Here is a 23,074-nt window from a genome sequence, read left to right on the forward strand (position 1 = left end):
AACTGAAAGAGTTCAGGGGAAATCCAGATCAACGGTAATGTCATCCTTCTATTGCGTGTAGAGTTAAACCAGTTAAAACCATGATAGATCTTTATTGTACTTCCCCCACATTGCTGTGTCACAGATTTAATTGACAAGAAATATAGTGTAGTTGATTTTACTCTTGAAGCGCTGAATTAATGGTTGGTCTCTCTATGGAAGCACTTCAGCCAGGACAAGGACCAGAGAGTAGGACTTGTGAGCAGGACAGTTTTATATCTTTTTTCTTGTGTATATTACATGCTAGATTATCTTTTTTCTAGCATAAATTCTCTCATTGATTATTCTCATGGATCTATAGAGAATACAACAGATGAATGGTAGTTCACAATATGATTTATTATGAACGACTTTCAAGCAGGAGACGCCAGAATATTATGTAAATAGCAATTCATCTTGAACATCATAAAACATTGAGCTTCAAAATACTTGGAATTTGCTAAATGGTTGTTTACACTGTTGAACTTTTAGATTATTAATGGATTTACAGAACTCTCCTGAGTGTTTCAAAAGAGAAGCAATTCTTGCAGACAGGCCTCTGAGTCCCCGGGGTTTGTGTACATTTAATTAAGAAATCCTAATCTCACAAGCGTTTCATTAGGATGGTAGAAGCTGCCAACCTAATCTACAGTAATAATTTACACTGCTTACTATGGAAATGCCTTCATTTCTATTGAAGAATGTCATGCCTGTCTCTATAACAATATAACATGCAAGCATATTTTGTATATCTGAGCAGGTCACTAGATCCTGGCGAGTGGCGTAACTACCAGGATAGCAGCTGCCACAAGGCCCGGGACATTAGGGGCCTGGTGACAAACGCTATCGCTGCGTTTTTTTTCCCTGTCCCCATTTTTTCTATTTACTTACCAATCCTGGCAGTGGCTGGGATCAGTAAGTGACATCACGGGCCCCACAAACATCATTACCGGCTACGGCGTTTACCGAACAGGAAAAATATTTTTATAGATTTGTAGAGCAGGCGATTTCGGACGCGGGCATACCTAACATGTATATGTTTCACAGTTTTTAACTACTTTTATATTTGTTCTAGGGAAAGGGGGGTGATTTGAACTTTTAATACTTTTTATATTTTTTTATATTTTTTTTTACTTTTTTTTTTTTTTTTGCCTTTATTAGACCCCCTAGGGGTGTTGAACCCCAGGGGGTCTGATCACTAATGCAATGCATTACAATGCTAATGCATTGCAATGCGTTGCAAAAAATCATCATCTCTTTTGCAGGCTGCATAGACCAGCCTGCAAAAGAGAGAATTTGCAGACCGGCTGGGAGCCTTTAACAAGGCTCCCGGCTGTCATGGGAACGTGACGTCGGCCCTGGAGCATGCTCCAGGAGCCGGCGATCCCTGCCAAAATGGCGGCGCATGGCCTTTGACCGAGGCGCCGGAGGGGTTAATGCCTCCGATCGGTCCGGGGACCGATCGGAGGCATTAGAGCCGGTTGTCTACTGCTTAAAGCAGTAGACACCCGGCGGCTATGACGGCCGCCCGGCTCCCGGGCGGTCGCCATAGTTACAGACCCGACACGCGCCGTACTATTACGGCGCATGTCGGGAAGGGGTTAAGGGAGGGAGGTGGGAGCTGGCAGCAGCGTGACTGCCTTCACTTCGTGGGCTTTTCCATTAAAAGTCCACCCCCTCACCCAAACTTGTTGACGCAACCTAGAGCGTCCTTTGGATCCTCCAAATCGGCGTTCGTCTGGGCCACACGTAATGCTCGGCTTCCCTGAAAGCTGCACTCCTTCCAGCCTTATCTAGACTGCAAGTTGCAGGAAGCATTTTAACTAGATTGGTGTCTGCAGAAGAAGACACCGATGTAAAGAAGCAATGCTGCAGTGTAAAGCATAACCACTGGACAAAACATCAACCTGAAAATGTGTCATTGTGATTAATGTAACAAAATTTACTGAGTATAGCACTGCTTTGATGGAATATAGCTAAAAAACAGAAACACATTACAGACTGAAGACACATAATAGGTACGATTTGAAAGCATATAAAGACTTATACAGCATATAAACCAATATAAACCCACACACTCCCTATTAATGTCGTAATTATTGGGATAATCTCATTCTATACTGTTCTGCAACATCTAAAGTGAAGATCATAGCCTTATCTTCTCTAAAAATAATGTTTTCATTTGGAAGTCATGGATTCTGAGCCAAAGTGAATGCTACTGTGGCTTGTCAAAGCAACTGCACACACCATCTGTTTATTTTGGAGTCAGCTAAGCAGACTCGAGATTCTCATTAAAGTCATTTTATTTTTCATGTGTAGGTTTGACAATCCCAGATATCTTACTGTAACTTGTTTGGGCAGTGTGATTTTCAACTAACGCTAAGATCTTAATTGAAAAAGTTGATGGGCATTTTAATTGTTAAAAAAATATATTGTTTCTAATTTATTGCAAATTAATTGGAATAATTTTTCCTTTATTGTCCTCAAACCACTTACCTGCTAAATTACCTTCAGGACGAGTACACACATTACACAGTAATGCTGTTATTTTATTGCAGATTTTCGCTAGGTTCACACTACTGTACGGCTTTATGTTCTTCTGCTCCGCTTGGAGACCCGAAGAACGAAAACTTAATCCACTTAAAAAGTTGTTACATGCAGAATACACTATATTGGGGTCTGCCCAGTTTCTGTCCGAAAAATTAAGAAAAATGTGGATAGAAAAGTGCAGCTTGCAAGTCACGTTTTTCAAGGATGGAATACCCGAACGTACAGCAGGAGCAGGTGTGAACCTAGCCTTTGCTGCATTTTTTTTTTTTTTTTTTAGCAAATGCAGTGGCGCAAAATAAGTGGATGTACAAGGAGGGAGAAGTATAGGTATTTTCTTTATATGTCCCATCTCTTCAACCTTAGACAGCTGCTCCTTGACTGAATCCAGTGATATGTTGCCATTTGTTCAGCTACCAATGTCAACTTGACAGTATAGTGATATCAGTAGTCAAACTTATGTAGTGTAGTGATATCTCTGCAACAGGAACTGATACCTCAGAGTCCGAAGTCAGGTGTCAGTAGTCAGGTGTCAGTAGTCAGAGTTGTAAACTACAATGAATCAGATTTTTGACTCTGATATCTGAGGATATCCTCATATGGACACCTTATTAGTGTAGCCCAAGGAATCATGAGAGTTGTAAGAAAGGCACAGAACAGGAAGCTATCCATGTCAGCAAATGCTCCCAGACAGGGGCGTAACTTGAGGGGGTGCAGAGCCGTGGCTACCCAGTTTTTGGATCAGGTGGAGGCCGCCTCAGGTTCCGATCCAAAAAACCCTGTGTGAACTTACCATAAAGCTGCTAAAACTCCTTAGCTCCTGTGTCCATCACTATCAAGAATTCAATGTAGGAATGAGGTAGAGGGTCCGGACAAAAATTGTACCAGGGCCCACAAGACTTTAGTTACACCACTGCTTCCAGAGAACCCAGAAATCACTAAAAACACTGGTAAAGGTATTTGGGTGCACTTATTAACTTATTAATACGCTAACAGAAGATAATTTTTTTTTACTCAGAAGACTCCTTTAACACTTAAAGGGTAAGAGAATGCGAAAGATCCTTTTAGAGCAAATGCCTCTTCTGACATCATCACCTATTCAGATAATATAAAACCTGTCATTATGTTCACAGACTCAAGTTGGCTGCTTGTGTAATAAAATTAAATGAAGCGGTTTCTACGAAAGTTATGGGAAAAATCAGAGCTGTAATGTCTGTGCCAGTCTCTGCAACATCTCACAGTATAATAAAATCTAATCTATCATTGCCCAATAAGTGTTTGTACAGAGCTATATCCCACATACTGTTATGGAGATTCATAAATTCTAGTGAAAAGAAAAGGTTACTTATAAAATACAATCAGGTATTCTACACAGCACGGCAAAATCTGCAAACTATGGCTAAGACCCCGTGGGCTGAAGTGAAAACGTGTTGCAGAAAAAAACGCTGTGGACTTTTTGCTTCAGTTATACCTACGGGACTATAAAAAGCAGTGTTTATGCCTTAAACTCTGCAGCAGATTAAGTTCTCAAATCTTTAGCATAATATTTATTTTGCAGAATTATACAGCAGATTTCACACCTTTGCATGTAGCAGAGATGAAATATATGGTAAATCTGCAAGAAAATCTGCACCAGAATCTGCGTATCACAAGTGACAATTTTGGTGCAAATTTGCCATGGATTTATGGTGAGACATGCAGTGCAGGTTTTCCATGATGTCCATTAAGATGGCACAGGACGAACACAGTATTTTCCTATAAGTAAAATATTTTTTAACTTTTATATTCTCATTTCTTTTAAAAAGCTGCCTTTATATAAAGCTCTGGAATCTAGGGAAGGGAAACTTGGAACAGGACTTGTTTGGTAAAACGTAGTATTTTATTAATGCAGGATAAAAGCATATCTCATACCCTGACATTTGTGAATTGTAAATTGATGAAGCAATCCCCCAGACACAGGGAACACAGGGAAGTCTTAATATTGTGCAAGCCAGTAGCTGCTTCCAAGTGACAGTTGAGTGAATTGAAGAGGCTTTCAGTTACCCTGGAGTATAATGTTATGGATTGCAGTCCACAATGTTAAAACATAGAAAGCTGTAATTTAGGGATAAGTACCCTCACTGTATTAACAATGTTGGCTTTAGGCTAGGGCCACACAACGGTTTTGGTTGCGACTTTTGTAAGGTTATGGACTTGTATTGTATTGTAACTCCGAAGGTGCTGCACCCTCAAGGTGGCAATGTGACTCAGTTTTTTTCTATTACACTACATCAGTGATCGAATTTCAGGGTGAAAGAGTGATCTTTGGTTGTATAACTGGATTCATGGCTAAAGTCACCGTGTAGCCTTAGTCTACAGGTGAGGATACACAATACAGCCAGTCACACACCTGAAGTCCCACCTGCCTGCATGGGCCAAACAGTATGCAGCAACTAGCCACCACAGGTGGGCTGGGTTTTGGATTTGTTACTGGCTGCAATGTGTATCCTGATTCTAAGGGGCGCTTTACACTTGCGACCGGTGTCTGGTTTGTGCATTCTGTCGGGTTTCCATCTTCAGACCTAGCAAAACTGGACAGGGGATGGAAACCTGGAGGTCAGCTTTAAAACCCATTCACTTGAATGGGTTTGCAAAGATGACCGGCAGTGTCCGCCTGCAGCCTGTCCATGGGAAAACCATTTTTTTTAGCCAGACACAAGGTCCTGCATGTTCGACTTTGTGTCCAGCTGAAAAAAAAAAAACGGTTTCCCTGCAGAGAGGCCACATGCTGACCACCGGGTTTCCGTCCCCTGTCCAGTTTCGCCGGGGCTGAAGACAGAAACCCGACAGAATGCTCACACCGGACACCGGGTGCAAGTGTGAACGAAGCATTAGCAGGATGGAAAAGGGGTAATAATTAAAAGCACAGGACATCATCTATTGGTAGAAAACAATATCACTGACATGAAAATAAAAAGAAAGAATGAATTCCCTTTAAATGCAGGTAACAACAATGATGTACTATTGTCATTTTTAACAGACTGTGTGAATGGCCTATTAAAAAAAATAGGACGTGCTATTTTTGTCAAATCTATGAGGGATTTGTGAAAATGGTTTTCACAGCCAATTTGTATCCTAGGTATCTAAAGGTAATCTGTCCATACAACGTCTGAATCCTGACTCTGATGTAATAGGCTAAAGATATGACATATATGATAAGATATATGTATATGAGGGCCTCTCTCCTCATGGCAGATGAGTAAAGAAGGACTGGGCATGATGGATCACACAGGAGGTAAGCTGCTCTCAGGTCTGGACAGCCATACTTCTCTATCCCCAATGGAATAGACATGTATACTCAACTGAGTTGAATGTGGAGATGAGAGAAATACCATAGTTTAGTAATGTTTATGATCAACAGAACATAAGGGGTTGTGCAGGATTAGAAAACATGGCTGCTTTTATCTTCTCAGGAAGTGACCTCATGTCCTTTGGTCACATGGCAAGCTACAGCTCAATCTCATTAAATTGAATACGACTGAACTGCAACATGACCAAGTGACCCACAGACGTGATGGCACATCCTGAGCAGAGAAGATCAGCCATACACATGTACACGCTTCCCTGTAGTAAATCCTACTGCCTGCATCTGGTCAGACTCATGGACTTTAGATTTCTTCCTGATGTCCCTCTGTCTATTGTATGTTATCAAAAGGGTGATGATGTACTAAAGGGAAAAACTACAGCAGTGCTTCACATTAGGATGAAATCTTTGGCCTTACGCATCTCTAATAGGCAAGTTAACATTTTGTTGCCAATAACAGACACTAATAATGTCTTGCACTGTATTTGCCTACCGTATACTTAAGTAACCTCCTCCCAAACCTTGATGTAGATGTTGTTTGTGCACTTGGTCATGCAGTTACATCACAAAAATTACACAGACCCAGATGGTGTGCATGTGCAAATACGGAGATCAGTTTTTCTCACCTCTCCTAGGCCTTGATTTATTATATTCTAGATTCAGATGAAACTCCAGAGTATAACAATAGCACTTGCAAGTGCTGAGCCACATTGATATTTATTGAAACGAAACTTGAGAGGTTTGCCTATTTCTAGGCCTAACACAGATCCTTGTGGTACCCCACTGCTGAATGTAGCCTAGCTCCTTGCCCCTTTTCCGGATCAGCACATTTGGATTATGAATAGGACTTGATAGATCTATGTGTTTTTTCAACCTTGTTAACTACTGTATGTAACAAAAATAACACACGTAAAAAGTGAAATTACACAGTACAATCATATTAATGTGACCACCACCTACTTTTGACGTCAACGTTAAATAACCAATCGCAGAAGGCACATGTCATCAGCCATCTGGGTGCACTCATCATTGTGGAAGGCACGATGGATCAACACAAGTATGCATCTGTCCTTGCGGACCATGTTCACCCCTACATGCAAAATGTTTTTCCAGCAGGACAATGCGACGTGTCATAAAGCTCGCAGTGTACATGCGTGGTTCAAGGAGCACCAGGATGAGTTTACCGTACTCCCTTGGCCAGCAAATTCCCCAGACTTGAACCCAATCGAGAATCTGTGGGACCATTCGCGCCATGGATGTTCAACTGCGTAACCTAGCGCAGCTGGACTTAGCACTGGAGTCGGCATGGCTCAACATCCCAGTGAACATCATCACAACATCCTCTCTCTTCCTGCACATCTCGCAGCAGTCCGCTCTGCGAAAGGTGGTTATTCTTCATTTTGACAGGTGGTCACATTAATGTGACTGGACTGTGTATTAACACTACTTGTCCCACAAAAAAAAAACCTAATACAGATGTGTTATGAGAACATTTAAAAAGTTATGGACCTTAAAATATGAAAATAAAAAAGAAAATGCTTGGTCCTGAAGGTCTAAAACAGTCTAGTGCTAAAGGGGTTAAACATGTTTCTGTACAGTGATAGGGGCAGATTATCTCATTGTGAATGACCACAGGAAGAGATGTGAGAAAACCCTTTTGGCTGACCACATGACGGGTTAGAAGCATGAGAGTTAATATGGTTAGCAATGGTGGCTGTAATACATCTATTTCATCTCCCAAAACTGAAAGCCGGAGAAATCTAGAACACACACAAATGACCATAAGGATTCAGCACAAGTTTAAATTTTTTGTCTAGTGGAATATTTCATATTTAGTCCCATTTTTAATCACCTTTTCAGAGTTTCGCCTCCTTTAATGTATAATTGCTCACAACAAAATGTCACGATGTATAAAACACTTTTAGGTTATTAAAACAAGTCCGGAACAAACCAAGCAGAGAAGCATCAGGTGAAGAACTTCATAGGGACGCTGACATTAGCAGAGCGGCCTTATCAGCAATGTTTACTCTTATGAAACACCAATTAGGAATGGCTTTTATGTGGTTCTACTTTTTCTGTGCAAAAATATCAGCATTTGGCGGACTGTTTATGTTGTTGTCCATTACAGCACTGAAACCTGAAATATTATGTCATTTCTATTGTCTGGTCTGTCCAAGGATCACATATCCAGATAACATGGTTACAGTACTGTAATAACTGGTACAAATGGAAGACTTTGTATTTGTACCGGACATGTTAAAATGTTTGCACAAAAAATTATTGTAAAATGTAGGGGCCACACGGTGGCTCAGTGGTTAGCACTGCAGCCTTGCAGTGCTGGAGTCCTGGTGTTCAAATCCCACCAAGGGCAGAAAACCATCTGCAAGGAGTTTGTATGTTCTCCCCGTGTTTGCATGGATTTCCATCCCATATCCCAAAGACATACTGATAGGGAAAAATGTGCATTGTGAGCTCTATGTGGGGCTCACAATCTACGTAAAAAAAAAAAAAAATTATTGTAAAATGTAAGCCTTGAGGTATTATAAGAAAGAGAACTATATAATAATAATCATAGCGATGTATGCCAAACGTATCATGCCATGAACTGTTATTGTAATAACTGGCACAATTGGGCATATATTAGCAATATTTGCAGTGGTCATTTTTGTGAAAGTGAAAACAGGAAGTGTAGCCATAACAAATGTCGCACTTGCAACTGGGTTTCCATTCTTGGGTCCCTAGGACATTTAGTATGCTAGCCCTCTTTCACATCAGCGTTTGGATTCCGTCCAGGGGAGTCCACATGAGGACCCCCCAAATAGAATACCAAACGCAAGTGCAATTACTGGTGCAGTAAAAGCACATGGACCCCATAGACTATAATGGGGTCCGTGTGCTTACCACCAGATCTCCACAGGGATCATGCGGACTGGAAAGCCGTTCACCATCTACTTTGCTGTCCGCATGATTCGTGCAGGCAGTGCGCAGCAAGCACACGGACCCCATTATAGTCTATGGGGTCCGTGTGCTTTTACAGCACAGCCCTTGCAATTGCGTTTATATTCCATTCATGCTTAATATATGCCATGCGGACTCTCCCTGGACAGAATACAAAAGCAGATGTGAACAAACCCTAACCTCTAAATACCCCATCAGTTTCACCAAACTATCAAAGCATGGACTATTTACAAAGAACAAAGCATTGTCTTAGGTATAAAAATCATTACTTACCGCTAACCCTGACTTAAAGAGAAAGTAGTGAACAGTTTGTGTAACATCGGCTGCATGAATCAGGTTGTGGTATGGATTTTTATGTTTGGTATATCCAACTTCCAGCGCCTCCACAAAAGATACAAGTGCAGAGATTGGTATCTAAAATAGAAAGCACTATGATTATGTTGTTTCTTATATATAACATTAGGAGAAGGAAACCCGGCTATTTCATAATGACACACAATCTGGTAATAAATACATTAGAGTTCAGTGTAAGAAGGACAACAAAGGTCATATCCTGTGGAGATATGATGTATACACCACATGTACGTAATGGATGAAAACATTACCATATCTTGTTGAATAATTGTATTATTATGAATGTATCATCTGAAATGCTTAAAGTGGCTTTGCCTCTGTAAATACAAATGTAGGCTTGTTTTTGTCCACAATGAAAGGTATAAGAATAGCAAAGAAGACCTGAAATAGTTAAACCAATATACCATTAGGATCAACACCATATATGATATACAGACACATTATATAGTACCTACCGTGTCGTAAAGTCCATCTGATTATTGTTTGTACTGGGGAACAGAAACTTTTACATAGTATTTACTGACCACAAACTGTAGCATTTGTCATTCACAATATACAGAAGACAAGTCTTCCTATACACAGCAAACTTCAGAACCCTGAATGTATACTCATAACTTTCCAAAGCAATACAGAATATATTCATGCATCTGCATTTGTTTAGCAAAGCAATATCATTTATTATAACAGAAACAGGAAAAATCAGACAATCATTGTCAGTGCCACATAAAAAGAATCCTGTACATGAATCCATTTATGAGTTGCTGAAACAAACTCCAGTTTTCTGCCATAAGAACACCCAACTATCATAAGTATCTTTAGTCAGTCTGGAACTTATTTGAATACATATGCTGCTAAGAAATGTTCTAACACACTATATAAAGTGTATATAACATAGAAGAATCAAAAGAAAACAATGAGAAAAGATTCACCTCTAGATCAACCAGGTTTATGGACATCTTAGATGGTTGTTCCTGACTCAGGGGTTTGTTTGTATTATACCTAATACATTTCTCCCACAGTGGCCACGGAAAAGAAATGCAGCTGTGGACTTCAAAAAGTGCAGGGTTCACCTCTTGAAAACTCACCTTCTGGAAGAACAAGGATCCACTTCAATATAGATGTTGTACTCATATTATGCACTCCCCACTGAAGTGTGTGATAGGAAAGTGCTGCTTGCTTGGCCCTTTCCAATACTCCTATTGGAAAGATGGCAGCCTGTGTTCTGAATCCTAGGACTGGCTTCATGCGAGCAGTGGAGAAGCAAAACTCTACACTGTTCCCGTAACTTCCTGTAACAGTATAGTGGAACTGAACTACTCTACGATGTAGCTGTAACCTACATTCTGCAGACCTAGTTCACTGGCTACCTCTGTGCTTTGTTTCTTCTTCTGTCTCTTAAAATATTAGTGTTTGTGCCTGCTAAACTTCCTCCTGCCTTTCCCTGTGTACCTCTCTGAATCTGTTTAAGTCTGTTTCCTTAGTTTCTATTTGTTAAGGAATGTGTAAGTTGTGTTGAGCTCCTGGTCTTGTTCTGTTTGCACGCATGTTTCTGTCCTAGTCTGTTTCTGGGTACCTGTAGCCTATGGGCTTTCTGCAATATCTCTAATGCCTGTATCCTCTGCACTTTCTGCAAAAACTCTGATACCTCCGTCCTCCTGGCTTTTTTTTTTTCAATATGCCTGATACCTGTTGCTCCTGAACTTTATGCTATATATCCGATGCATGTAGCTTCCAGGTTTTCTGCAATATCTGTGTTACCTGCTACCTGTAACCTTCTGCCTTTTGCTACTTGAATTATGAACTGTCCGGATCCTTGTTACAACAGGCATCTGATTTCCTCTCTGATTTTAGCCTGTACACCTGTCCATTTTGATTTAGTCTGTGCTATGTTCATATTGTTTCAGTTCTATCCTACCTGGTAAGCTGCTACAAAACTGAGACCTCCAAGCAGCAAAGATCGGATCTCTGAATGGGGGTTAAAGAGTATAGATTTGGGAGTCTGCTGGGATAATTCCCTTAGAGGTGGCCTAAAGCCAAATCAGTTTTGTAGTATGGTAGGTACATAATCCACTACCTTCCATTGTTACAGTAGTGCAATGTGCTAAGCTGTTTCCATACTCATATTCTTCTCTTTGGGTGTTACAGCAGCAGAGTAGAGCAGAAGTGTTTGGCACTTCTCATAAGTTACGTCCTAGTCGTCAAGACCTGGGAGAAGTTGTGTAAATCCAACTATTCTGAAATATATCACCCAGGGGTTTATTATACTAACACAGTTGCGGTCAGAAAAAAGCACTTCTAAGTGGTATGACCATTATTTTTGGCAGAGATAATCTGTTTATTTTGTTATTACTCTTGGCTGGTGTGATTATGAGTTATGCGAAGGAGCTTAAAGAGGCTTACTTTTGTATTTATGCTTTTTGGTTTGATGGTGTTTTCTTCTAATTAGACACTATGTTATGCTATCTATTCATTAAAAGTTGCATTTTAGACCTTTTATTTTGCAGTTGTTGTACTGTACTTGACAGCCAGACGTAATTGCACCATGAACTAACTGACTCACTTTGTTGCATATAGCTGTATTTTCTTCCTCATAAGAAACCTCTGTGTGACGTCTTGCATAATAGTTGCATTTATACTATGGTGGGATGTATTTTCAGCGACTAAGGATTGCCCACCACTATCTGGGATAGTACTGTATGTGGACACTGTGATATCAGACTGTTACTGAAGATTGTGGTTCGTATTATAACTGATCCAGAAAAGGAGGTCTGTGTGATCAACTGGTTGGTGGAGGAGACAGGTGAATGGTTATTGTAGTGCATATTGCTCAGAGGCCGAAGAAGGAGAAAAATGCAGGGCTAGTGGCATGGAAAAGCATAAACAGTAATTTCCTGATCACACTTATGGCTACAGTAGAATATAGTGGCACATGTTGGAAAAACAAGTTGTTTTTTTTTTGTGTTTGCAAAGGCCGCCAGTGTGGGGTGGATATAAGTTGATTTAATATGAAAGATAATATTCATTATTATGTGTCCGTGTACTCAAAGAACAGTAGCCTTGTCAAGACATATTTGTGCAATGAGATGGGAACCTTCAGACCGTCATTCGCTGCAACTTAATGTTGTTCAGCTTAGTTATTCTGTCCTTAAAATGAACTCCAAGTGACCAGATGGTAAAGTACTTGCTGCCCCTAATAAGGGCAAATCCAAGAATAAATCCCAGAAGAAATGAGGGCACAAAGTCCTTTTCCTAAATCTCGAGAACTGATATTATTTGCGTATTTAGGTCTAGGTTTCTGCATGTGATAAGACCATCAAACACTATGACTACGAGCATTTACGTACATGTGTTCATTTTATAGGGACAAACGAAAATGACTATATAGGTAGGAAATTATCACACATGATACTTAATTCAATGGCAGGTTTCCACTATGTTATAACAAACTCACAGATTCTAAGGGTGTTAAGTATAGACGTCATGAGATTGAACCAATATTGATCCTCGTGCCATGTTCCCCGTCACATAAACAGATACAGTCCTATGAAAAAGTTTGGGCACCCCTATTAATCTTAATCATTTTTAGTTCTAAATATTTTGGTATTTGCAACAGCCATTTCAGTTTGATATATCTAATAACTGATGGACACAGTAATATTTCAGGATTGAAATGAGGTTTATTGTACTAACAGAAAATGTGCAATATGCATTAAACCAAAATTTGACCGGTGCAAAAGTATGGGCACCTCAACAGAAAAGTGACATTAATATTTAGTAGATCCTCCTTTTGCAAAGATAACAGCCTCTAGTCGCTTCCTGTAGCTTTTAATCAGTTCCTGGATCCTGGATAAAGGTATTTTGGACAAACAATTCAAGTTCAGTTAAGTTAGATGGTCGCCCGCTTCAAATCATCCCACAGATGTTCAATGATATTCAGGTCTGGGGACTGGGATGGCCATTCCTGAACATAGTAATTGTTCCTCTGCATGAATGCCTGAGGATTTGGAGCGGTGTTTTGGATCATTGTCTTGCTGAAATATCCATCCCCGGCGTAACTTCAACTTCGTCACTGATTCTTGAACATTATTCTCAAGAATCTGCTGATACTGAGTGGAATCCATGCGACCCTCAACTTTAACAAGATTCCCGATGCCGGCATTGGCCACACAGCCCCAAAGCATGATGGAACCTCCACCAAATTTTACAGTGGGTAGCATGTGTTTTTCTTGGAATGCTGTTTCTTTTTGGACGCCATGCATAACGCCTTTTTTTATAACCAAACAACTCAATTTTTGTTTCCAAAATGAAGCTGCCTTGTCTAAATGTGCTTTTTCATACCTCAGGCAACTCTATTTGTGGCGTACGTGCAGAAACGGCTTTTTTCTCATCACTCTCCCATACAGCTTCTATTTGTGCAAAGTGCGCTGTATAGTTGACCGATGCACAGTGACACCATCTGCAGCAAGATGATGCTGCAGCTCTTTGGAGGTGGTCTGTGGATTGTCCTTGACTGTTCTCACCATTCTTCTTCTCTGCCTTTCTGATATTTTTCTTGGCCTGCCACTTCTGGGCTTAACAAGAACTGTCCCTGTGGTCTTCCATTTCCTTACTATGTTCCTCACAGTGGAAACTGACAGGTTAAATCTCTGAGACAACGTTTTGTATCCTTCCCCTGAACAACTATGTTGAACAATCTTTGTTTTCAGATCATTTGAGAGCGGGCTGTCCATGTTCGGCGACCATCAAACTTAACTGAACTTGAATTGTTTTGTAGAAAGAAATGGTCCAAAATACCTTCATCCAGGATCCAGGAACTGATTAAAAGCTACAGGAAGCGACTAGAGGCTGATATCTTTGCAAAAGGAGGATGTACTAAATATTAATGTCACTTTTCTGTTGAGGTGCCCATATTTTTGCACCGGTCAAATTTTGGTTTAATGCATATTGCACATTTTCTGTTAGTACAATAAACCTCATTACAATCCTGAAATATTACTGTGTCCATCAGTTATTAGATATATCAAACTGAAATGGCTGTTGCAAACACCAAAATATTTAAAACTAAAAATGATTAAGATTAATAGGGGTGCCCAAACTTTTTCATAGGACTGTATGTTACAGGTTACAACAACAAATGTCTGGTAAAAGTTACGAGATATGGGAAGAACTTTATAAGAGTCCACATGGAGACTTGGTAGCCTGACTTTCCACTTTTAACTGCATTGTAACTGCCATGCAATATTTTTGCAAAGCTTTGATAATGGATATTCCTCATTTTCTTACATTTAACATTCTCTTTTACATGTAATAATGTGCAGTGGCTATCAATCAGATAGGGATTCATCACTTTGGTTTTAGAGTCAGCAGGGGTAAAAATTTGATATATTTTTTTCTATGGAAGCATTACATATTTTGGCTGTTTGCGCTTATTTCAAAGTAGAAATAATCAGAGTATTTGACTAAAAATGGGAAGACATTAAAGTTGTTGTCTGGCAAGGAATATAATGGAAGAACAGGCTCAGAGTGGGCTTAAAAATTAGATGTAGCAATGCACTGATCCTCTTCTGCTCAGGTACCAATGCTTACTGGATGCCCCTGCTCCAATACTACCTAGACCCATCTTTTTCTTTTTTTTGTAGATTGTAAGCCCCATATAGGGTTCGCACTCTACATTTTTTTCCTTATTAGTATGTCTTTGGAGTATGAGAGGAAATCCACGCAAACACGGGGAAAACATACAAACTCCATGCATATGTTGTCCTTGACAGGATTCAAATTCAGGGCTCCAGTGCTGCAAGGCTGCAGTGCTAACCACTGAGCCACCATGTTGCCCCAACCTAATCCCATCTTGACACACTCAAGTGCCTACTTACGCAATGAATAGTAAGCAGTTACCCACAGAGCTATCATTTCCCATGAGTCTGGTGATTTCCAAACAAATATATCCTGTAAGTGGGCCCATCTCCCTATACACAATGATTGTACATTGCGTCATCAATTTCTGGCCACACAAGTGCGTTTCTGCTCCTATTAAAGGTTCATTTGTGGCACTATTAGTAGTTTGGGAGGAATTTTAGACCTGACAGACTCCCTTCAAAGCAGTGAAGACATATTAGGTATTAAGTGAGGTATTACTGCGAGGGTTCAGGGTGTAGTATAAGGTGTTATTATGCCACAAATTGCAATAAATGTGATTAGCAAGTGTGATATATGTTAGATGCTGTCACCGTATTCCTGAATCCTGTTATATGAGATTAACCATTCAGTTACATCCAAGAACAGTTTGAGCACAACAATCTGAACCCAATAGTACAATTTAATCACATTATGTATTGTCCAGATGCTCTATAATTGTTAATTTGTTAATCGGTAAAACTTTTATTTGCCACTCTCAATTCTGGACCAGCAATTTCACATACTAATTATTGCGGATCATCTGTCATGTGGATATTGCATTTCGAGGCATCATATTCAGACTGTCACAATGAGTTTGGTTTGCGCAGGGTTGCACACTGTACAATATTGCTTTATGTTGCTGGATTAAGATATGGGTTCTAAAAGGGGATAATCCCCTCTTAAATAAAAATTTCCTAATAGTATATATATTATTAACCTCTTACAGCGGACCTTCCCCATCTCCACCCAGTCCAGATTTTTACATCGTTTAGGCTACGGTTCCATGTGACACCCCGCAGCACTTTTTTGCTGAAAAAGTGGTGCAGGAAAAACAGCAATGGCGACGAAAAATGGCGACAACGCATTGCAGTTCTTCGCACAGCGCTTTTGACAGAAAGTTCGCAGAGGTCTCTAACTTTCAGTTTCAATTATACCTTTTGTAGGTATAATTGACATACTGAGATTTCCAAAACTGCACCGGAAATTGCAGCACGGTTTATGCCGCAAAGTAGGCATGAGATTTGCTAGAATCCCATCCACTTTGCTGTGACAGTAAACCGCCACAATTTTTTCCATGACGTTTACGCCACATGGGCTCCAGCCTTAAAAAGGATCTTTCATCGCCTCTACCAAAAAAGAAAGTCTGCAGAGGAAAATTCTGCAAAATCACAATGAAAAATGTTGCAGTTAAAAAACCAGATACATTTCCGCCACGTTTTTTTCTGCAGCCTTTTTTTTGCTATGCTTCACTACTTGGGGCCTTAGCCATAAGGGTTGATGAAATATTACTATGTAATTTCTGAATTACTGTAATTCAGAATGACTGAATTTCTGTCACTATTTTACTTCAGATGCTAGAGTGTATGCATGGGATTTATCTATATTCAAACCCAATAATATAGATCCTCACACAGTTGACTGGTACAATATATGCGTTTCTTCTATTGCTATAGGAGCCTGAAGCTCCATGAACACTACTAGGCTGTGAATATGATTTCAAGCATTCGTTGAAGATCTCCCGTTTTCACAGAAATAGCATCCCACTGCGCACATCACCTCCAGCAAACATTAAGACACTGCTTGCAATGCAAAATCCAAGACATTTAAATATCTTTCATATGTTTATCACACATTTAGAAGGTTAATGTTAAATCAACCCAACAGATCTCAGTGAAAAAAAAAATAAAATGTTTATTTTTAATGTAATTTGTAGCACATTTGTAATCATTGCAGCTGGTTCTACAAGGAATTCATTCAAATGTGCGCCCATATATTACTAATATTAACTACAGAAATATTAACCCTAAAGAGCCAAGGAAACAAGCCAGATAGAAATGTTTCTATATTGCCTGAGTAGCACTAGATTCACATTTGTGCCTAGTACATGTCCTCTGCTAAACTGTTAAAAAAAAATAAAAAAATAAAAAAACGGATTAAAAAGGATTCCAAACGGTTACACAGCGGATACCTGAATCCGTCTTTTTAGTCGGATTAGTCAATGGGTGTCCGTCAACAATCTGTGTCCATCTGTGTCCGTTTTTGACAAACCCGTATTTTGTTTTTTTTCCATTCTTCACTCTGAGTTTTCGCAGAGGGAAAAACAGATTTGGATACAAACAGATTACTATTGATTGGTAATTCATTTGTTTCCGCCTTCCATAGACCTCAATGTTAAAGAAAAACAGATTGTTTGCTGTTGGTCTTGTACCCTTATTTTCTGAACTTATTTTCTGAAATGGTCCAACTGCGGATGGTTTTTTACAACCTATTGAAACCAATGGGTTTTAAAACAAATCATTGGAAATCAGTTTTTGAAGATTTTGAGATGGTTTCAAAAACTGATTTCGTGGGGAGAGCCAAACACTGATGTGAACCCAACCTTAGTAAACTTATTTCCCATCTTCTTTTTGTTTTGTTTTGTTTTTTTTTGCTAAAGGGATATTCCTGTCTCAGACATTTATGACATACCTACAGCATATACATTAAATGTCTGGTAGAAAACAATTTTTTGACACAGGCTTACAATGGGGGTTTTAATATTGAGGACCCATCCTTAGAATACGTCATTAACATCAGATCAGTGGGTATCCAATACACAGAGCACCGCTAACATTTTGTTTTTCCCATTCGCCGCCGGGTGCCCAAAGTATAAAGTGTACTGACATAGAGATGGAAACAGAATGCTGCATACATAGCAGTCTGTTTCTGGTTCCATACACTGTATATTTTTACCAGCTGGCAGCAGATAAGAACAGCTGATCTATGGGGGTGCCTCAAAGCTTGGAAGCCCATTTAAAAGAAGCAGCACTCAACAAACCAATGCTTATAGTGTAAAGTACCTTGTAACGGGGACATCATACAGCTGCTCATGGAATATGTATGGTTCTGTAGTGAAGAAACAAATACTTGCAGTGTGTGTAGCACTACTTCGGCCTGAATATTTGATTCTACATACATCACTGCCATCATGCAGCTTGCCGAAGTCCAAATGGCTGGACGGTTTATTAACACTGCTGCCACTATGTGCGAACTCCATATTTGTGATACAGCAATCCTTTTGATCCAAAGTACAAAGGTCCCCAGGATTGCTCTGAAATAATGCCCAACCATATCTCACCATGACTATAACATCTGCCAGTATATTTTCAATATAGAAGATATAATTGGAATACAGTTTATTATAATAACACAAAAAAAGTATAATGTTTGTGACTAAATGACAAAAATGGCAGATCACAGCACGCAGGACAAAATTTGCCACGTCACCATGTCTTAAAAGCACAATAAAATACATCACTGGTTAGGTGCTCTGAGCATTTTGGTGTTTTTTTTTTACCCAAATCCATACAGCCATTGTAAGAATATAAACTCTTTCATTGCGGATGCAAATTTGGGTACACTTGCCATTTGGGCCGTAACTCTACATGACATACAGCACAGAGACCACAGTGTTACCGCTCACTTGACTAGTAAACCTTAATCTGTATTGATACTAGACTGGCTTTGAAATGACTGAATGGATTTGGATAGTCCCTATCAGATGATGTATGACATTGTTTTTTTTTTACCCTTGAACACATGTTCTTTTTAAGTTTTTAAAGCCTGTATGAAACAATTTTATTTTAAACACATACATTTAATAGCATTACTCTATTTCGTTTTTACCAAGAAGTCCCATTTTACATGTTGTCACCGAATGTAATAATTTTTATTCTTGTTTGGACGCACACTGTGTTTAATTTGTGAGTGGAAACAGCTGCACAGCTGCATTGTAAGTGCCAAGAAAAACTCACGCCAGTAGGATGTTTTAGTCATAATGGTTGTGTATTAAAAGTTATATTTATGAAGTTAACCTCTTAAAGGTAAAGGTATTTTGGTCCCTCATATACTTAGCTTAGCCATTTTATTTATGGCAAAGGCTATTATTAAGAGTGGTTTACGCTCGAAGCAGTAAACTTAGTATGTCTCTAATGTATAGTATCTCCAATAAAGCGGGAACAAATTTCTATTGATCCTTGGGGGTTCTGGATATCTTTCTGTTTAACCTATTTCAGAAATTCATGGAAAATTCTTATTTGAGAAGCCAAAGCAGTGAACAGTGACTGCATAGAGTATGCATCACATCCAAAATTATTATATAAATCGGATTTAAGTGTCAGAAAGTTTTTTTTTATTTGGAAGGTATTGTGGTAATTAATTTGCCAGAAGAGCCCAATTAAAGGAAACCTACTTTAGGCTAAGGCCCCATGGGACGATTCGCAGCACTAAAGCGTTGCAGGAAAAACTGCGGCTGGAATGCATCACTGTTCTTCAGAAAGTTTAAATAGAAAGTTTGCAGAGTTTTCTGTCACCATTATATATCTACTGGAAAGCTGCTGGCGTTTCCGTATGTATAATTGATATATTGCAGTTTGAAACGCAAAGTGGGCATGGGATCCTATCCACTTTGTAGATACTGTAAAACGCCCATGGGGCTCTGGCCTTAGGCTAAGGCTCCACGTAGCAGGCTGCAGCAAAAAAGCGTTGCGGGACAATCAGCGGCATCACATTGCGCTTTTTCCCACTTTTCACATAAAGTCTGAAGAGGTTTCTGCTTCAATTGACCCACAGTTAAACTGTGTTTCCATAGGTATAATTGACATGCTGTGATTTACAAAAACTCAGCATTTTTGAAATTGCAAGATATCCACTGTGGATTTTTTTTTTCTGCAATTCATGGCAGAATGGCAAAATTGTGGCATTTACATAATGTGGCACTGGCGTTAACAGTAAAAGGTTTGGAAAAGCGACGGTTTTTGAAAGCGCAGCATGTCTTCTGCACATATTTTACTGCAATGTATGGATGGAATTCGCTAGAATCTATGTTTGTTTCCACCGCGGCCATACTGTGTTGTATCCACCATTTAGCAGCCAGCTAAGGCACCACATAGAGGGCTGTAGCAAAAAATCACTGCGGGAAAAACTTCAAGTTTTTAAAGATATTTCATAAAAACTTAAGCATGATCATTATACTGTGAAGAGATTTGTGGTAGATTCAGAGCACAGATGGGTTTGTGCAGATAAAGGCATAATGAGGAAGGTTTCTGACAGACAAATTCATAGGATTAAGTTGGTAGCTGCTAAAATACCATTACAAAGCAGTAAAAAGGTATTTGAAGTTGCTGGTGCCTCTGGAATCCCACAAACATGAAGCTGTAGGATCCTGCAGAGGTTTGCAGCTCTGCATAAATGTACTTTTTGGCCACCTTAAACAGGCAGAAATGGAAACACAGTACAAAGCAGAAACGGTTGCAGTGGGCCCAGACATACATAAAGACTAATTTTGAAACAGTCCTATTTCTTGATGAGTGCCATGCAATTCTGGATGGTCCAGATGAATGGAATAGTTGATAGTTGGTAGATAGCTGCCACGTCCCAACAGGGCTGCGATATCGGCAAGGAAGTGGTAGAGTCATGTTTTGGGCCAAAATCATGAGGAGAGAGCTGGATGGTCCTTTTAGAGTCCCTGAATGTGTGAAAAAGACTTCTGCAAAGTATATAGAGTTTCTAACTGAACACTTTTGTCCATGGTACGAAAAGAAAAACAATGTCTTCTGTAGCAAAATCATCTTCATATATGACAATGCACCATCTCATGCAGCAAAGAATACCTCTGAGTCATTGGCTACTATGGGTATAAAAGGAGGAAACTCATGGTGTGGCCACCATCCTCCCCTGACCTCAACTCTATTGAGAGGGTGGGAGGCAGTTCACATCAAAACAGCAGCTCTGGGAGGTTATTCTGACATCCTGCTAAGAAATTCTAGCAGAAACTAGAAAGTTCGATGAATGCAAAAATTGTGAAGGTCATATCAAAGATATCAAAGAAAGGATCTTATGTTAACAAGTAACTTGGCCTGCTAAGTTTTTGTTTCTGTTTTTGATTGAAAAAGGTTTTGATTTCCGTAAATGTGACCTCTTAATGCTGTAAATTCTACAACTGACCATTTTCTGTTCTTCACAACCTATAAAATGTTTAGAATCACTCTAGTTCATAATAATTTGGAACAATGGATTTAGATTTTTTTAAATTGTGAACCTCTTTATCATTAAGAGGTTTGTCCAATAAAATTTCATTTATACTGTAACAGTTGAAGATCATTTGCTTCGACCATATAGGAAAATATAATTTGCATAATAATTTGGAAAGCAGTGTATGAAGAAGAACGAAGATCAAGAGGTTGGGGAAGAGTATTGAGAAGCCACTTCTATGTCATATCATCAGCTATGTGAAGTGTCTAGGCTGTGTCTATATCACAGGCAGGCAGCGGATCATGGCCTCTCTGTTCTACCAAACTGGTTTGGCTTAGGACCACTTCTAAGAGTGTTATCCTAGTAAACTTCCCAGTTTTCACCCTTTAACCCCCATACCCTTTTACCCCCATTCACTGCGGGGAGTTCACCAGGTCAATAGATCCTGGGTGTTACCAATTTGGTAGCAGCTGGCTAGAACTGTAGTGTGGAACACCACAGAAACAGGATAAAAACACAATGGAGGACATTTATCTATCACTCTACGTTTTCTAACATACAGTGCCTTGCAAAGTATTCATACCCCTTGAACTTATTCACATTTTGTCACCTTGCAACCACAAACTTAAATTTATTTTATTGAGATTGTAAGGGATAGACCAACACAAAGTAGCAGATAATTGTGAAGTGGAATGAAAATGATACATGGTTTTCAAACTTTTAATTAAAAAAAAATCTGAAAAGTGTGATGTGCAAAAGTATTCAGCCCCCCATGTCAATACTTTGTAGAGCCACCTTTCACTGCAATTGCAGATGCGAGTCTTTTGGAGTATGTCTCTACCAGCTTTGCATATCTAGAAACTGAGATTTTTGCCCATTTTTCTTTGCAAAACAGTTCAGGATCAGCCATATAGGATGGAGAACAACTGTGAACAGTAATTTTCATGTCCTGGAACAGATGCTCAATGGGATTTAGGTCTGGACCATTCCAACACATGAATATTCTTTGATCCAAACCATTTCACTGTAGCTCTGGATGTATGTTTAGGATCATTGGCTTGTTGGAAGGTGAATCTCCTTTCCAGTCTCAAGTTGTTTACAGCCTCCAGCGGGTTTTCTTCCAGGATTGCCCTGTATTTAGCTCCATCCATCTTCCCATCAACTCTGACCAGCTTTCCTGTCCCTGGTGAAGAAAATCCTCCCCACATCATGATGCTGCCACCACCATGTTTCACTCAGTGGTGTGTTCATGTGAGCTTTCGCAGTTGGATCTGCCCAAACCCGAAGTGGCAGAGCAGACTGCCCATGCGCAGGTTTTTAGCCGTCGGATGACTACGCAAAGCTGAAGACGAGGTGAAGATGCAGGGCGGATGAACAGGAGACACTAAGCGATGCCAAGCAGTTGGTGACGCTCGGAGCACAGGGAAAATGCCCCCTGTGATCCCTGAGCATAATTTTCATATCAGAAGAAACACTTTTTTACAGAAACGGTGGGGAGCACACACGAATGAGAGATAGAACTTGAATAGTTTTTTAAAGGCTAGTCCAACTTACTATTACTTCAAAATTTAATTTTCTAATGATAGACTCCCTTTATGTTTGTGGCTGTAAGGTGACAAAATGTGAAAATGTTTACGGGGTATGAATACTTTTATAAGCCACTGTAGATGGAGCATTCTCAAATGAGTTTTATAGAGGGATAATAAAGATTTTCTGCAAATGCAAAGCCTTTTATTGTGACAAAACTGCACCACAAACCCTGTTCTGCACCTCCATCACCACATTGTGCATATCTGGGTTGAGTGGAAAGGGACATGCGAGGGAATGCCTGGCTCAAAATATTTATTGTAACTTACACCAGTATTCTGGAATGAGTTATAATGGAAATTTAAACCAGTTGTGTGCACCTGATTTACAAAGACATTGGAGCCTTTGCATAAATCAGCC

The 23,074-nt window shown here is 39.6% G+C and overlaps 1 protein-coding gene across 7 annotated transcripts in view; it reads right to left on the reverse strand.

Moving 5' to 3' along the window:
* The window catches only part of PDE1C (phosphodiesterase 1C), a 662,111-nt gene that overhangs the window by 102,584 nt on the left and 536,453 nt on the right, over nucleotides 1-23,074 (reverse strand). For all 7 annotated transcript variants that reach the window (XM_075271106.1, XM_075271107.1, XM_075271101.1 and 4 more), the window contains one exon: nucleotides 9,140-9,280. In XM_075271106.1, the coding sequence (XP_075127207.1) occupies nucleotides 9,140-9,280 (141 nt within the window). The remainder of the gene's footprint in view (nucleotides 1-9,139; nucleotides 9,281-23,074) is intronic.

Source organism: Leptodactylus fuscus, chromosome 4 (assembly GCF_031893055.1).
Source record: "Leptodactylus fuscus isolate aLepFus1 chromosome 4, aLepFus1.hap2, whole genome shotgun sequence".
Classification (NCBI taxonomy): Eukaryota; Metazoa; Chordata; class Amphibia; order Anura; family Leptodactylidae; genus Leptodactylus; species Leptodactylus fuscus.